The sequence below is a fragment of the Cryptomeria japonica genome, chromosome 3 (genome assembly GCF_030272615.1).
Source record: "Cryptomeria japonica chromosome 3, Sugi_1.0, whole genome shotgun sequence".
NCBI lineage: Eukaryota > Viridiplantae > Streptophyta > Pinopsida > Cupressales > Cupressaceae > Cryptomeria > Cryptomeria japonica.
The window spans coordinates 254,351,717-254,370,108 of record NC_081407.1 but is presented as its reverse complement, the minus strand read 5'-3'; the positions used below and the strand labels follow the sequence as shown (position 1 = coordinate 254,370,108).

The following is an 18,392-nucleotide window of genomic DNA, read 5'->3' as shown; positions in this document are numbered from 1 at the left end:
GGAGTCAAATTTCACGATAATTGGTTATTGATATATGTATATGATTGAATAAATTTCTCATATATATATACTATACTATTATTCAATTTACAAAATTAAACTCGTAAGTACAATTTTCATACATTTATACATATCTAAAAAGAACATTAAACCTAGGGTCAATATTCATTTTTGAATCGTTTATACATTTTATCTCTTTTAACAATAAAGCATAATATTTTCACAATTACTCAGACAACTTAGATTTAATTCAGACACTACTCACATTATGCAATTAATGCACATGTATAAACATTTAAATCAATCTACTTCTTATTCCAAATTCATCATTTCAATTTGAACAAATACTCAAATAAGGTCATTTAAATCATCCATATTTTCAAGATGCAAATTATAAATCCTAATGTGGTGTGTGAGAGATTCCCTTTTCCATCGAAGTCGTTCAGTTAAAAGCAATTCTACCTGATTCATGTTCTCACCTTCGACCTCCTTCACCTCATCCTGCATTACTTGCACTCAAAAATTTATCAGTATTGACAAACCCAAAAGAATATTGAATTTCATATCATTTGCAGGAGTAAAAAGCATACTTTATTTCCTCATACTAGATTATGAATGATCTAGTCTATTTTAAATTTCAAAATCACATTACATCTTTAAATTGTACAATATTAAATAAAACGACTCGTGACAAGAAAGGAAGCGATTAATGACACTGGCATTTCAGTTAATTATTGGTAGCAATCTGTCAAGGATAGAAACGTTATTCAAGGCATGACTATATATATATATAAAAGAAAGATTTAAATGCCGGATTATTGAAAGGGCGCCGCATGTGATGAGGGAAAAAATCTTTGTCCATAATGAAAAATCTTTTTATTTGAGTTTTAAATATAAGCACGCATATGAGATAGGTCCGATATTTCCAATTCGAAAATACAACTTGGAGCAGAACAATTTGTCCGGTTCTCATATTAAAAAGTTTTTTTTCAATTCAAAGCCGCAGTACAAATGCAGATGACGTGGGAAGCATTAAACATTAATTTATTCTTCTGCAGTTCTTTTGAATCTCTCCCTGTGTTCCAGTAAGAGGCTTGATGTTTCCCATCCTCACCATTGCAGCGGCAAAATCTGTGAAAAAGGCTTGTTGATTGGTGCTGTATGTTGTCACCTGAGCATCAGCAGATCCTCCATTAAATAATTCCTGGTCGGAATGGAAAACGCCTTTCTGAGATCTCAAATTTTTGTAATAGTTATTGTCGAAACCATTAGCTGTCGTGGAGTCCAAGGGTGCGAGGTTACTGTCACCAGCACCGTTGAAGGGACAATTTTTCTGCAAAGAAGCTGCAAATGCCTTGTCTATGTTGGATTCATTGTAGATCCGACTTCTAAAGAATTGACAACGGGATTGACCAATGGTATGAGCTCCTACAGGTACACATTAAGCTTAAATTAGATTTTTCAATTAACCAATGAGTACGGTTTCCTTCTGAGCGAAAATAGACAGTAGTAAACTAGGTTACCTGAAAGAGCGATCATATCTTTCGCAGACAGTCCTTGGGCTCGGAATGCTGAGATGAGAGAAGGCTCGAAGTGGGGCCTGGAAGATTGCTGTTTGCTCCACTCAGACTAGCAGTCCTCGAATCTCGCCTTCCAAGCATTGCATTCCAGCTTGGACCTCCCAACTGGGAATTATAAACACAAATTTACTATGTCAGTATGAGTTATATAAGTAAATAGGGAACGATTTGTAGGCAAAAGTGGCGAATAGTTACTTGGACAACAGAGTCGCGAGTGGCCACTGCCAAAATATCAGCGCAGGATACAACTCCACTGCAAACCTTCTCAATTTGGGTCTTGATATTATCTATCACCTCGAATCCCCTGGCCGAATTGGCATTGGCTCCAGCACTCTTCTCTCCTTTGAAAGTCGCGGTGTCGTCCAAGAGAATAGATCCATCGCATCCCTGAAAATTTCAATTAAACCCAAAACCAACAAAATATTAATATAATCTCAGCGTACAAGAAAAGTGGTAAAAAGAAATAGGGGAATAAGAGCTGAAAGAAGGTATTACGTTAACAAAACAGTCGTGGAAGTGAAGGCGGAGAAGAGAAGCTCCCATTCTGGCTTCTTGGGCCAGCGCTTGCGTTATTGCTGCTTTGACTATAGGCAATGCCTGCGGACACGTCTTGTTGTAAAAGTTTGGAGTAAGCTGAGCATACACCCCGCTACAGCACAAGATTGAGGCTATAAAGGATAGAGATACCCAAGTTTTCATTACTGTCCAAGACGAGCAGGCCATGGCTACTTTCAATGTCGAATGAACACTCGATTACAGGCAATAGTGATGGATTTTGATGGGTGGTTTGGAGTATGATTGTCTGATTATATATGTGGTTAAATGGTTTGTTTGTGTGCACGTGAGCTTTTGAAATTCAACATAAGTTGGCGTACGCGTCTTCATGATGGCCGAGGCGACTTTGACTTTGACTTTGAAAAATATAATAGGAATATTTAGCTACTTGTATTAGCTGGTTTCCATCTACCCCTACGTGCTCATCTCATTAGAGTTATTTCTTGGAAGAGAAGCTCCGAATGCTCATCCGCAGATTACAGCTATTAGCCGGATTATTGTGGGGTTGATTTTGGATTTTGGTGTATAATTGCTTTTATTTATTCCACCGCTAATCCTTAAATGTGAATATTTTGCTTTATTTATGGTCCAATAATTGGATTGTCCCATGCTCCTCCATGTGTGACTGACATAAATAAAATGCAACCATTCTGGCTAGTTTTCCCATTCGTTTTAGGTTCGCTATGGTTATTTTGTTGGGGATTTAGATTCTATCATGATGCATTGTAGTTCCTCTAATGTATTGTTGTTCCAATTTTTTTAACATTTGGAACATATTTCAAACTTGTCTGCATAGTATTACATAAGGAAAATAAAACTATCAAAATAAAGGATATGAAATGCTACAAAAGTAAATAAAACTAAAAATAATCTATATTTTTAATATGTAAGAGTTGGTACGCGCTCTAATACCTTAGGATCAATTGCAACACCAAAAGTAGTCCTCTATAAGAGAGTAGAAAAAGATAATAGATTTCTCGATTATGAATGTAATATTGTACATGAATTAATAAATGATAGTTGATAGTGCATCCCATATATTCATTACATAGCGTATATGAGACCTTTCTTATATAGGCAAGGTTGCAAGATGGGATTACACAAGATGGTGATAAGTGTCTTGATCTTATGACATAGCATTATATGCATGAGTGGGAATACTAATCAAGGGAACTAGATCATCATCAGGAGAATAATATAAAAAGTTATTAATTCAGGGTGAATGATCAACCATCCAAATACCAATAATATTGCTACTTGCCAAGTCTTCAATAAAAATAGAATCAAGTGTGAAATTGACTATTTTTCTTGCTCCACTATGTGTAACATGGTAGAAAAAAGGGAGATTGGTTGACGAGGATGGGACCCAAAGTACATCATTTAATTTTCCATCTCCTATGTCAATATATATTATTTCCTACAAGCACACATATATGTGTTTTTACCCATCAAAATGTGTACAAAGTATAGGGCTCAAAATAAGAGAATATACCCTATAATGAAGCGATACAATGAGAGTCTCCAAAATTAAGAAGCCATTTTTTATTCAAGACTTGTAGATTCAAGAAATAATTTACCTAAATTATCTTTTCATCTGTATTAGCTAATCCTGTGAATGTTGAGTGTACGAATGATGGTTGCATAGATAAAGAGGAAGAACTAGAAGACTATCAAGGAAATGAAATATTATGCTTCTAAAGGAAGTGCTTCAACTCTTCCTACTCTTCTAAACTAATTGCTATAAAATTGGTTGCAAAGATCGTTGAGATTGTAGTGTTCATTGTGGAGATTGTTAATGTACCATCGTAAATTTTACTCAATGCATTTATGTCACTTTCACATTATGCCTAGTGCATTTATGATAGAGCTCATCATTGGAATTTTATCATTCTAACATTATGAAATCGAAAGTTGAACTAGCACCAGTAACCCCTAAACCCCATTTGAGAGTATTCTAGTTTAGATGATAGCACAACACGTGGACATCTGCGTGGTCCGCAAACGTCCTAAAATATTCTTGAATTCAAAAGAGTGATTCTACATCGGGTTTTTGTTGATGCATGTCCCTATGTTTGGTTGTATTTGAAATGGTCACTCTTGCTTGATCTAAGCATCAAAACCTCATCTTTTTCTCATTCATTCTCTCTAGCTCTTCATTTTCTTGGGCACTCTATCTCTATACTCTCTCAATCTCTTTGGCACTCAATTGCCACAATCAAGATCTACTAAAATTCATATTGAAAGCATTATCACACTATCAGAAGAGAGGGGTTTGGCTATAGCACTTTTTCTTTTCTCTTATCTTATTTATCTCTACTTTTGTAATATTGCATTATCATAGTTATCAAATCTTTTAACGTATCTATCATCTAATTGTATTTTGATCACTTTGTCTTAGTATCTCTTGTAATAGGGATTTTCCTCCATCGAGCAAGGTCTATTTCTATTACATTATCAATTTATCTTTTATCTAGTCTATCTATCTATCTATCTATCTATCTATCTATCTATCTATCTGGCTATCTATGGTAGTGGAAACATTGAAATGGGGGTTTGACTGAGACAAATCCCAATACAACCCAAACATTTTCCCCTTATCTAAGTGTGTGTAGGTGACGAATAGGTTCAAAGTGTGAAGTTGAGTTCGAGGGTAAGTTCTATTGGTTTTTTGTTCTCTAACTATATAGATGACAACATGACACACAGATGCATTGGCATCCTAAATCCAAGATTTTGCAGGGTTGACACTAAGACTTATTTCTCATATAATTTATATTTATGTAGTTAGTAAATTTTTAACATTATTGGAGAGCTCATTATTTATTTTTTTCTATTTCAAGTATGTAAGTAGTTTTCTATATCTTCCATGCTCGCTAAAGCACCAATTTAGTGAGGCAACAAAGCTAGGTTTGTTCCTCGGGATCAATCATCCTAAGGGTAGCAAATCCTCTCCTTTGCAATTACTAAAGTTTTGAAATATTTGATTGCAAATATCATTATTGAAATTCATATGAAATTTTGTAGATTTGATTGTGTATTTTTTTTCCATCAACGTTTCAAATCATACTCCATGATTCATTATTGAAATTTACCACAGAGATCATTATTGAAATTGATCATAGAGATTGTTGGTATCTGTGAAGGTTTTGATCACAAAAATATTTTTAAACACTTTACTTTATTTATTGATATCTATGAAGGGTTTTATAGAAAAGATCTTATGAAATGCTTTACATTCTTTTGTTGATATCTATGAAGGTTTTAATTGCACGGATCTTTGGAAACCATTCACTTTTTTTATTAATGTCTTTGAACGTTTTGATCGCAATGATCTTATGAAATGGTTCACCATCTTTTGTATATTCTGATGAAGGTTTTGATTATGAAGACCTTTAGAAGTATTTCTACTTCCTTATGGATATAATCATGAAGGACATCTTATTTTAAATATTAATGGAAAAAAGCAATCAAGTGAGTTCGAAAAAATGATAAAACTATATATATTTTGAAAGTTATAACATAAAATATTCTTCATGTGTACATGGGTTGCAAACAAACCTATTTATTATCGATGACAAGTTGTGAGATAAACTAAATTTATGAGATGGTGTTAAAAATAAAAACTATATTTTACCAATGGACATATCTGATGGAAGAGACACATTTTGCACATACATGCACTTATTTATGGATCTATAATTCCATCTATTTGAAATAAAAAATTAAATTAAAAACTTCAAATCTATTGCTTTGTAATTTTCAATATTTAAATCTTTTAAAAAATCTATTGCTCTTTTAATTTTCAATATTTTTATTTTTGTCACACGTGGAAAGCTTGTGATAATCCAAATTTTTGAATATTTTATTTATCTCACACGTGGAAAAGCATGTGATAATCCAAATGTTTGACCATGACGCGAGGAAGAAAGCGAAATGTTGACATTTAAGGATTAGCGGTGGATTAAATAAAATCAATGATACACCAAAACACAAAAACAAATCCGACTAACAGCTGTAACCTGCGGATGAGCTCTGAGAGCTTCTGTTTCGAAGAAATAACGCTAATGAGAACCGCATGTAGGGGGAGATGGAAGCCAGCTAATACAAGCAAACAAAATATTCCTATTATATGTCTCTTGTTTTGCAAACAAATATATGTCATAGTCGCCTCTGATCTGTGCCGATCATCGTTTTCACATGTCATGAAGACGCGCGCGTACGCCAACTTATGTTGACACCTAGTGTGAATGCCATACTGCATAACTATCCCCACTCACCTATATAACAAGGCAATCTTGCACCATACCACCCATCCAATATTGAAAGCAGCCATGGCCTGCTCGACTTGGACACTAAAAAAGACTTGGCTGCTATCGCTATCCTTAGTAGCTTCAATCTTGTGCTGGAGCGCGGTGTCTGCTCAGCTTACTCCAAACTTTTACAACAAGACGTGTCCGCAGGCATTGCCTATTGTGAAAGTAGCAATAACGCAAGCACTGTCCCAAGAGGCCAGGATGGGAGCTTCTCTTCTCCGCCTTCACTTTCACGACTGTTTTGTAAACGTAATACCTTCTTTCAATTCTTACTTCCCCGTTTATTTTTACCACTTCTCTTGTATGCCGCGATTATATTAACATGGTGTTGGTTTTTTGTTCAATTGGGGCTTTCAGGGTTGCGATGGATCTATTCTCTTGGACGACACTACGACTTTCACAGGAGAGAAGAGCGCTGGAGCCAATGCCAATTCGGCAAGGGGATTCGAGGTGATAGATAATATAAAGACCCAAATTGAGAAGGTTTGCAGTGGAGTTGTATCCTGTGCTGATATTTTGGCTGTGGCAACTCGCGACTCCGTTGTCCAAGTAAGTAATCGCCACTTTCGCCTACAAATCGTTCCTTGTTTACTTACATAACTCATATTGACATAGTAAAATCGTGTTTATAATTTCTAGTTGGGAGGTCCAAGCTGGAATGTAATGCTTGGAAGGCGAGATTCGAGAACTGCTAGTCTGAGTGGAGCAAACAGCAACCTTCCAGGCCCCAGTTCGAGCCTTACTTCTCTCATCTCAGCATTCCGAGCACAAGGACTGTCTGCGAAAGATATGATCGCCGTCTCAGGTAACCTACTTTACTACCGTCTATTTTCGTTCAGAAGGAAGCCGTAATATTTGGTTAATTGAAGAATCTTACTTTAGATCAATGTCTACCTGTAGGAGCTCATACCATTGGTCAATCCCGTTGCCAGTTCTTTAGAAGTCGGATCTACAATGAATCCAACATAGACAAGGCATTTGCAGCTTCTTTGCAGAAAACTTGTCCCTTCAACGGTGCTGGTGACAGTAACCTCGCACCCTTAGACTCCACGACAGCTAATGGTTTCGACAATAACTAGTACAAAAATTTGAGATCTCAGAAAGGTGTTTTCCACTCCGACCAGGAATTATTTAATGGAGGATCTGCTGATGCTCAGGTGACAACATACAGCACCAGTCAACAAGCCTTTTTCACAGATTTTGCCGCTGCAATGGTGAGGATGGGAAACATCAAACCTCTTACTGGAACGCAGGGAGAGATTCGAAAGAACTGCAGAAGAATCAATTAATGTTTAATGCTTCTCACGTCATCTGTATTTGTACTGTGGCTTTGAATGAAAGGGACATTTCATCATATTTGATCATATTTAGTGAATCCGACAAATTGTTATACTCCAGGTTGTATTTTCGAAGTGGAAATATGGGAGCTATTTCATATCCGTGTTTATATAAATTATTTTTCATTTTGTGAGAAAGACTTATGTGGTATCTTTGTGATCTAAATAATTCGGCATTTGCATGTTCATACATTAGGTTGTTTTGATTTTAAAATGATCTTATTACTAGCATATCTATTTAAAAGATCCATCAAAAGAATTATTGGTGATTGCGATCTTGTGATATGTCGTGTTCTTGTGATCTAAATAATTCCACATTTGCATTTTGTACATTGGATTGCCATGTTCTAACAATGATCTTATCACTAGCATATATATTTAAATATCTTTTGAAAGAACTATTGGTAATTGTGACCTTTTGTCATATGTCATGTCGTTGTGATCTAAATAATCCCACATTTGCAACATGTTCCTACATGGGATTGCCGTGGTCTAAAAATGATATTATCACTATCATATATATTTAAAAAATCTATTGAAAGAGCTATTAGTGATTGTGACCCCTTGTCAATGGTTATTTCGTAATGTATACTTCTTTCAAAAAGGGAAGGGCTTTTAAGATTCTAACCATTAATGAGAAAGATAATTGTTATTTGAACATTGAATAGTCTTCAATGACAATTTTATATTTTCTACATTATAAATATAATTCATTAAATATTATTTAATCTTCTACACTATTAAAAAACTATAAAATATAAAATTATTAATTTTAGTTGATCAAAAAAATTGTCAATATCTATTTAAACACTACTACAAAAGAAAGTAATTCTTTAATGAGGAAGCTTTGGCAAAAGTACCACTAGCTGAGGATTCACCATCATTTTAATTTAATAAATAGAGAAGTAGGTAGAGTACAAGCCAAAGCCAGAAATATATCAACAAAAGTGATAGGCTAAGAAACTACAAACCACATGGCCATTCTAGGCCCAACATATGTCTTCCACCAGTCAAAACAAAGGAATTTTTTGCATGCTAGAAGCTTTGTTACCAGAAACATAACAGGGCAATGATGTTTCATGTTTCAACAATCGAAACGGATTTTCCATTGTTGATGACCATTTTGAACCTATCCTAAAAATTTCCAAGCCATTGCCAAGCCATTGTGGAAGCATTCAAATAGACGCACTTAGACTTTCAGTATTATTTTTGAACTTTTAGACTTTTCTTACCTACCAATTGATTTGTTAGAAATAAAGGGAGTTAAAGTATTAGTTTTTTATTGATTAAATTCAAATTAAAGAGTTGTCTTGCTCACCATCCTTAGTTTAAAGAGATGTTCAATTAGTTTTATAGTTACTTTTGAATTATTAACTTTTGATGATTACATCTTTTTTTACTTGCAAATACTTTAAAAAATAGTTTTTCTCTTCTAGAAAAATTAAATTATTTAAATATATTTTCACCTTGCGAGATAAATATATGAGTTATATGCATTTTTATTTAATTAATGTGATGTGTGTGTGTTTCTTATGCTCAACTTTTCAATATCCCGTTTCTTATCACAATATCATTGTCACTGTGGTTTACATTTCTTGCTTCTAGTAACAAGGGCTAGAGGAGAAGAAAGAAACATAGAGGAATCAGCCACAATATTATACAATTTTCTCAACCAACTACTTATATCAAATTGTATCCTTTTCTTTTAGTTAAGATCATTGCTCAAGAAGAACCATATGCCAAGTAAAAAGGGTGAACCAGAATGATTTCAAAAAATCACAAATCCAAAGCCAAGCCTCTTGAGCTCAAAAAAATAACAAGAAAAGATCCTCGAATGATTCCATATGTCTCCAAAATGGACAAGGAGGAGTAGTAATAGACATATGAGAAATATGGCTACCTGAAAGGAGGCACTGATATAAAATTCACTAAGTAAGATAATTTATGCATCGCATATACATACAAAATGCATTAGAATTTATGCTCCATGTCACAACAAAGGACTAAAGTGGTTCTTAAAGATTAGGTTGATCCACCATAATATTATTGGGGGATACTCATTGATATCTATTAAAAGGTTTGAATTTATGAAAATGGATTTTTATGTGGTATTTTGAATCTATCAACCAAGGTTTAAGAGGCATAAACCCCACTTTGTAAAGCATCTACATGATATGTAGAAAATAAAAAAATTACTTATATTTATCAAGGTAACCAACCTAAATTTAAGTTAAAATTTAGGTTTGAAAATGAAGGTTATGATGGACTTGTGAATAAAATTAGGTAACACACATGCACCTCTCTTAGAGAAGATATTGCATGCATCTAATAAATATTTTAGTCTCTCGAACAAAGAATCAATGAGTACCAAAGAGATTGCCAGGTAAAAGCCCAAAACTATATCACGTTTTAGGCCAACTTAACAATACAAGTGAATTTAATTAATTGTACCTAAAAAATTAATTTTAGTAAAACATGTGGTCTATATAGATTCGTTGTAGCTAATTTATATATGTGTCACAACTTATTCAATTGGAAGTGTCTACTAAATGTATATTTTATCCCACTTTGGGTCAAATTACGAAATATTTTTTATTTTTTGAAAAACTCGATGTTTCAACAACTCCTACTCTTATAAATATATTTTTTTCTTTAAATGTAAAAAAACCCTTTTATAGATCTATAAATAAATTTTCCAAAATACATATCTTATCAACATATTAATTAGTTTTATATTTAATATTTTATTTTTATTGAAAGTAGGTCTCGGCACAAAAATATAATATTGATTATCTTGTCAAGGAAAAATACTAAACTTTACTTTAAAAAATTTGAAAAAAAATATGATGTTGTAGAGAAAAGAATTTCTATCAAGATGATGTAACTCCTTTCTAATTTGGATAAATAATTAATAATAAAGGTGGCACCAAAAGGAAAGAGTTATATTTCAATATATGCCACTTTTCAGATTTATTGAAAAATATATATTTATAAAAAATAGTAACAAATACATCCATGCACTAAAATTTAAATTTATCAATATAGAAAAAAAAGACAAAATTTACTATATATAGTGTGACAACTTGTATAATTTCAATTTCTACATTTTATCACAACTAAATTATAGTGTTTACTTAAAAAAACTATATTCAAATAATTTTTAAAATTTTCTTTTAAATAACAAACATAAAATATACAAAAAAATATACATTTATTAGTTTACATCATTTCAAAATACAAAATATATATTTCACTATCTATTGCTTCAATGTAAAAAGTTGAATCAACATTGACCATTTCCTTTATAAAAGTTTGACACAACTTTATACTTTTATCCTGCTACATTATAAAGATTCAATTGAAAAATTCATTATCTATCCACTAATTCTAGATTTTAATATATAACAGTTTTTGTAAGTAATATTGATATTAAAGGTTCCTATGTAATGATGATATACTTAATATTCAGAATACCAAAATTATCTTTAAGACTACCAAACTTATTGGGAATTTACAGCTAATTCAATACATAGCTATAACTTATTAATCTTCATTCCTTCCTAGGAATTTGATGATTCATTTGACCCAAAAGGCAATTTCTTGTTTTTGAATGGAAAATAGTTCTAAATTTCTCAAGAATATTAAGTAACAAAAATCATAGGGTTCCTTATGGAAACAATGACTTCATTATTAATCTAATGAAAATTCATAAGGATCATTCCAAGCCTATACTAAATGAATTAAACGGTATGCAATGGAAGAAGTAGTACATTCACATTTTTTTTATTATTATATGTTAGTTTTTGGTAGGGTTCAAACTTTGGAAAAAGTGAAACTACAAAGCTATGGATGAACTACATGGAGATAGCATTAATTTTTTTTTTAAATGATAGCAATCATTAAGACTAAACAAATCACAAGAATTTGAAAGTATGGATGAAAGGAAGAGAAAGATAAATAGAATAAAAAACATAGAGAAATCTCAATAATTTTACCAATCATTGAATATAAAGTGGTAAACATTAAAAATGATGGAATCCAAAAATTAAAATGAATTAAAAGGTCATAGTTGTAAAAAGAAACTATGTAGGTGGTAGGCATATTATAGGAATATACATATGTTCTCCTCAAAAAATTTATATATAAAATCTATCAAAGAGATATTATTGAATAATTTGTTGCGATGATTGATGTTTCTTGCATCAAGAGCTTTTATACCACTACGGACCCCATGCCTTATTATATCTTTTCTAGTGTTCTATGTATTTACACAAGTGTCCTTAGCAATTAGGTTACACTACCATTTTCATTTTGCTTATATTTCCAACCCATGTGTTTATATGCCTTTTTTTAATTTAATTATTGTTTCCATTAGTTTTCTTCCATTCATTCCCTTTATTGATTCTTTTCTTAGGGTATATCAATCTCTCATTGTGTAGTTATTTCAATCATTATCTATTTTATTTATAGAATTGACATTTTATATTTTACATCAAAGTTTGTATTATATTTTTTTATTTTGTTTGTTTTAAATTTTATATTCTTTTTTTCTTTAAAATAATTATCAATTATAAAAATTAATTTTTTGAATATAATACTATATTTTATATTTGACATTGAATATTAAATTATATATTTTTCATTAGATAATTTATTTTATACTTTTTACATTTTACATTAATATTATGTTTATTATTTTAAAATTTAACTCTACATTTTAAATTGAATTGAATATTTTATATTTTATATTAAATTATATATTTTAAGTTAAATCTATATTTTATGTTTCATATTTAATTAATGAATAGGAAAACATATAAAAATTAAATAATAGAAAATAAATGTTAAATTGTATTTAACATTTTTATCGATTTTGAAATATTTAGGAAAGATATAATTTAATATATTGTTAATTTTTAAAACAAAAATAATAAACATTAAAAATTTTGGATTCAATCTAAGGTCAGAATCATCCGCTGAATCTAACTTACATCTCTAAAAACTAGTCTCGCCGGAAGCTCGCTCCTTCTTGAACTCCAATTTAAAAATAAGTAAACCCAAAATAAGACAGGTTGGATACTAGTCCAGTATCAACCTGAATTAAAAAAATAAAAAACAAACATTAAAATTTCGTTTTCAGTATCCAACAAACATTAAAAATAATTTTGTGTAGTTCAATAATTCAACACTATTACATCAGTCCTGTCCCATTTTTGTTATTAGATAACTTATGCATTAGAGCATGGGCTTATTAAAGGATAATATAGATCTACGGATGAGACACAGGCATAACTAACATTCATGCACTGGTACAAATATTTATGACGGGAAATAGGTGGACGAAACCAAAATGAAAATTTGCACGCCAGCCCATACAAGACAACAACACACTAGTCAAAACTGGACATGTGCTCTTTAAGCCCAGCCATTAGTGGTGGAATAAATAAAAGTAATGATACATCAATATCCAAAACAATCCTACGGATATTTCTAATCTGCGGATGAGTACTCAGAGATTCTATTTGAAAGATAGACCTGTACTGAGAAGCGCACTCGTGGGAGTGGGAAGCCAGCTAATAATACAAGAAACTAAATATTCCAATAATATTTCTCGTCTTTTGCAAAGAAATATATGGTGTAGTCATCGTTAAAGTCCCCTTGCCCACTTAGTCTTGGTGCCACGCTCTATTGGTATCGCACGTCATAGAAACGCGTACGCCAACTTGACATTTCAAAAGATCACTTGAACACAAAAACCAATTTAATCAATATAATCAGGCAATCAAATGTTCATTCGACATTGAAAGCAGCCATGGCCTCCTCGACATGGACAGTAAAGAAGACTTGGATATCACTATCTTTTATAGCCTCAATGTTGTGCTGGAGCGCGGTGTATGCTCAGCTTACTCCAAACTTTTACAGCAATAAAGCAAACGCTGGAAAAAGAAGCCAGAATGGGAGCTTCTCCTCTCCGCCTTCACTTCCACGACTGTTTTGTTAACGTAATAGCTTCTTTCAGCTCTTATTTACTCCATTCTTCATTCCTCTTCTCGTGTAAATTACAATTATATTAACATGGTGTTCATTCTGGGTTTGGATGGAGCTTTCAGGGATGCGATGGATCTATTCTCTTGGACGACACCGCGACTTTCAAAGGAGAGAAGTGTGCTGGAGCCAATGCCAATTCGGCAAGGGGATTCGAGGTGATAGATAATATCAATACCCAAATTGAGAAGGTTTGCAGTGGAGTTGTATCCTGCGCTGATATTTTGGCAGTGGCCACTCGCGACTCTGTTGTCCAAGTAATTATTCGTCACTTTTGCCTACAAATCGTTCCCTATTTACTTATGTAACTCATACTGACATAGTAAATTTGTGTTTATAATTTCTAGTTGGGAGGTCCAAGCTGGAATGTAATGCTTGGAAGGCGAGATTCGACTACTGCTAGTCTGAGTGGTGCAAACAGCAACCTTCCGGGCACCAGTTCGAGCCTTACTTCTCTCATCTCAGCATTCCGAGCACAAGGACTGACTGCAAAGGATATGATCGCTCTTTCAGGTAAACTACTTACTACCGTCTTTTTTCGTTCAGAATGAAGCCGTATTGATTGGTTAATTGAAGAACCTTAACTTAGAATAATGTGTACCTGTAGGAGCTCATACCATCGGTCAATCGCGATGTCAGTTCTTTAGAAATCGGATCTATAATGAATCCAACATAGACAAGGAATTTGCAGCTTCTTTGCAAAAAAATTGTCCCTTCAATGGTGCTTTTTATTAAGAAAACATTTCATATTTGGTGAACAGGAGAAATTGTTCTACTCAGGTTGTATTTTTGAAGTGGATATATTGGAGCTATTTCATACGGGTGCTTAAAGTGGGTGTTTGAAGATATTTTCTTGGTAATATTTTAAAGTTGGTAGTCTCATGATTTAGTAGTGCAGTTTAGGCTAAAGGTTTAAGTTTCAAAATTTAGGGAAGGTGGTGATCTTATGAAGAATGTTGCAAATAAAAAATTAATTAATAAGCATCGTTTTTTTTTTGTTTTTTTTTTTCTGACTAGAATCTTAAATTATAGTTAATTGACAAGTGGTGAAAAAAATTCCTAAGCTCTTGGGGCAATTTATGGCTAATTGACAAGTGGCAAAAAAATTTCCTAACCCGGTGAGGCAATTTCTAGTCCCACCCTAATTGCACCCACTCAAATATGTAGTCCTAAAAAGTAGGGGCTACTATTTTTAAGAAAAGATTCTAAATAATCCTATAGCATAATTTATTTTGATTCATGGGACCTCTTGCTCTATGAAAATAGAGCCCAAAGCCTCTGCATGGGACCTTAACCTTATATTTTAAACTTAAATAGAAGATTTTTTATTTTGTGCCAAAAAAAAATTCCCTTATCACACATGGCACACTTTTAATAATTTGGCAATTACATCTTTCAAAAACGGATTCACACACACACGCACGCGCGCGCGCGCACACACACACACACACACAGAGGAAACCTCCCGTAAATTGCCATGCCTTGAATGGCATGGCTATCCTTGATAGATTGTTACCAATAATTAACTAAAATGTTAGTGTCATTTATCAGTTCCTTTTAGATTTGGTGTATTTTATGTGAAAATGCCCATGACCGGTTGAAATACTAGTGTTATTATGCTTACCCAAGTTATTACCAACGTAAAAAGAAACAACTTAATTTCAAACCTCTTTTAAAAGAGGATGAAAGTGAAGTGAATCAAGTAGAAGAAAATTAAATAACTTGTTGCCTATGAATATTATTGGCATTTGTTCTTTGACAAAATCATCTGAGTGGATAGGCAAAGAAGCCTATCATAAGGCATAAGAAAGCTTGGCACCCTTATCCTCAATGCCCAAGTTTTGTTTGACAATAAAAAACTTTAGCAATTAAAAAGGTTACTGTTCTCTCCTTTGGAATGGAGAAAATAAATCATAAACACACAAAATAATATCACATAAATGACTTGTGAACTTCGCGGATCTCCTCTAGAAGCTTCCTATGGATTACTTTTTATTATTAAAAACAATATTTTTCAACATGCAAATCATCATTGTTTAATCTACAATCTTCCTACGACTTCAAACATGGAAACAAAGTTTCTTTTTTAAAATGACAATCTTCTCATCTCATCGACCTTTTTTCTTACTAGTCAGATCTCCTTAGATCTTTCTACAACTTCAGTGATTTAACACACATATTTTGCCAAGCATGGCTCTGATACAAAATGAAGGATTTAAATAGCTTTGATACCAATCAAAGAAAGAATAAATAAACACATGAAATTTATTCAAAAAGAAAATAAAAATTTCTATTCATTCAAATTTTAGATTACAAACATCTTGATCATAAGATCAAGGTTCAACTGACCAAAGAGGTTAGAGACAAAGAAAACATTACAATTTTAACTCAATAAATAGAGGCCTGTGGCATGTGAATGCCAACTAAAAATAGAAAAATAAACATGCATATTCATGCACAAATATAGTAAGATTTTTTTATGCAAATTATATTTTTAGAAAAATATATCTTGAACTATATTTATTCCCATGCAAGTGGGAGAAATTAATATTCCAACTATATATTTAGAACACTTATTTTTATCTCCATATGAGGCTGCACAAGTAGTTCTCCTCGTGCAACAATTCTGGCAAAGTGGGAAAATTACGATGCCAACATGGAAAAACAAATCACAATGGTGAAGAGAATAAATATTAAATGCACCACCATCAACACCTTCAAGATCCTATCCCATCCAATCATTTATGTGAAAATCAAGACTTTTACATGTAAAACTTGAAAATAAGAAAACAAGAAGTCATTTTATACTTTGAAAATGGAATACATACACCCTGAGTTGTTGCCACCTCATCTTGTTCAAGTTAGTCACTTCTCTTAATGATTCATTTTGGTAGGGAGAAGGATCAGTGTTTGTGTCTTTCTCCCTCACATTATAGTTGATTGTAGTTTTGTCACAGGCCATGAAAAACCCTCACATCAGTTAGATTTACAACCTTTTCCTTAAACCAATTCATTCTATGTAGTTCTTAAAATCAAATTACATAACAAGAAATTTCATGTCATTTCACCCTAGAGCTTCCACTTCATTGTTGAATAAACCTAGGTAAATATACTTACATATTACGAAATATTAAGCTATACATTTTGATTAGGTAACCATAAACACTAGCATAAAATTAAAGTAAAAGACCTAATTCTATTAAAGATTTTATGCTCTAATATATAAAAACAATGCTAGAAAATAATTGCATTAAACAATATGTACAAATAGGAGTATGAGATTTGATTCTAGTGGACTTATTAAGAACCATTCAAATTCACCAACAAACCAAGAATCCATTGACACAAATTATTCTTTTGAAAGATGGCTCATTTGTATAATAATAGAAAACTACTCAAATAAAATATTTTTTTCAATCAACATTATAATATATAACAAATATCTTGATGGTTATGAGAACTTTAAGACATTTTTGGATGATGAGAGACAACTAGCTGCTTACTCTGTGCTTTGGAACAATATTTGTAAAACCAAATCTATCATTCAGAAAGGTCTCTTATGATCCTTTAGCAATGGGGTGAGGATTCTTGTTTGGGATGATTGGTGGTGGGCTGATGGCTCCCTTTCCAAACATAACTAGGCCTCTCACCTTAAGAACTTTTGCCTGAATTTGGTTGGCTGCTAGGTGGTAGATTATATTCAGAATAACAACTAGATTAATCTTGTGGAGTTGGATCCATCTCTTGCCCCCTTGTAAAACTGGCTTTCAATAATCCACATCCATGTCTTCCCCAAGGAGGATGCTTTGGTGTGGAATGGTTCATCGAATGGTGCCTTCTTTGTCTCCACTGCTTTCAATTTGCAAATTTAAGTGCTTTCTCCCAAAACGTTTTGGGCTCTTGTTTGGAACCCTCATCTGATCCTCAAAAATCAATATTTTCTTTTGGCTCTTTGTGTAGAACAAGATTCTTAACATTGAAATCTTTTGTAAGAGGGGAATGACCATTACCAATTGACACTTTCTTTGTAAAGAGAATGTTGAGTCTCGTCTCTTGACTAACTACAATTATGTGAGAGATATTTGGTCCCATTTCCTTAATCTCTGATCTCTAAATTGGGTCTCTCCTGCTACTTTGGTGGATTGTTGGTTTTAATGGATAGCTCCTTCTCCTAATCCCTCTCTCCAATTATTGTGGTTTCTTACTCTCCCCTATATTTCTCGAGGAGTCTGGAAAGTGAGAAATAACAATCTTTAGGAATTTGAAATCCGGATCATCTCCTAGCCATTAGAATCCAAAATGATATTAAGGAAAATTTATTAGTGGCTTGTTCAGATGAATATTCTAGTTCGAAACTCTCTCTCCCTTTTGGATATGCAAGTGGCCAAAAATTTGGGTCTTCATAAGGATATTTGTATCTATCTTCAAGGACTTAAACAAAGTAGGGAGGGGGTGGTGTGGTCCCCCCTTCCTCTAGATGGATCAAATTTAATATTCATGGGGAGGCTAAGGGAAACCTTGGGCTCACTGGTTGTGGGAGAGTGACTCGTCATCACAATAGA

At 32.8% G+C, this 18,392-nt stretch overlaps 2 protein-coding genes and 1 pseudogene across 2 annotated transcripts in view; 2 read left to right on the top strand and 1 right to left on the bottom strand.

The window, feature by feature from the left end:
- Positions 1-917: 917 nt before the first annotated feature.
- Positions 918-2,353, bottom strand: LOC131045697 (peroxidase P7). The gene is given in 5 exon segments (XM_057979292.2): positions 918-1,428; positions 1,524-1,583; positions 1,586-1,685; positions 1,776-1,967; positions 2,076-2,353. Coding segments are annotated over 5 exon segments (969 nt in total). The 5' UTR covers positions 2,304-2,353; the 3' UTR covers positions 918-1,039.
- A 4,113-nt stretch (positions 2,354-6,466) lies between these two features.
- LOC131045653 (peroxidase P7-like) lies at positions 6,467-7,885 on the top strand (annotated as a pseudogene).
- Positions 7,886-13,679: 5,794 nt separating this feature from the next.
- The window catches only part of LOC131045654 (peroxidase 52-like), a 72,855-nt gene continuing 68,142 nt past the window's right edge, over positions 13,680-18,392 (top strand). Inside the window, exons 1-3 of the mRNA XM_059217305.1 lie at positions 13,680-13,787; positions 13,896-14,087; positions 14,178-14,343. Of these exons, the coding sequence (XP_059073288.1) occupies positions 13,680-13,787; positions 13,896-14,087; positions 14,178-14,343 (466 nt within the window). The remainder of the gene's footprint in view (positions 13,788-13,895; positions 14,088-14,177; positions 14,344-18,392) is intronic.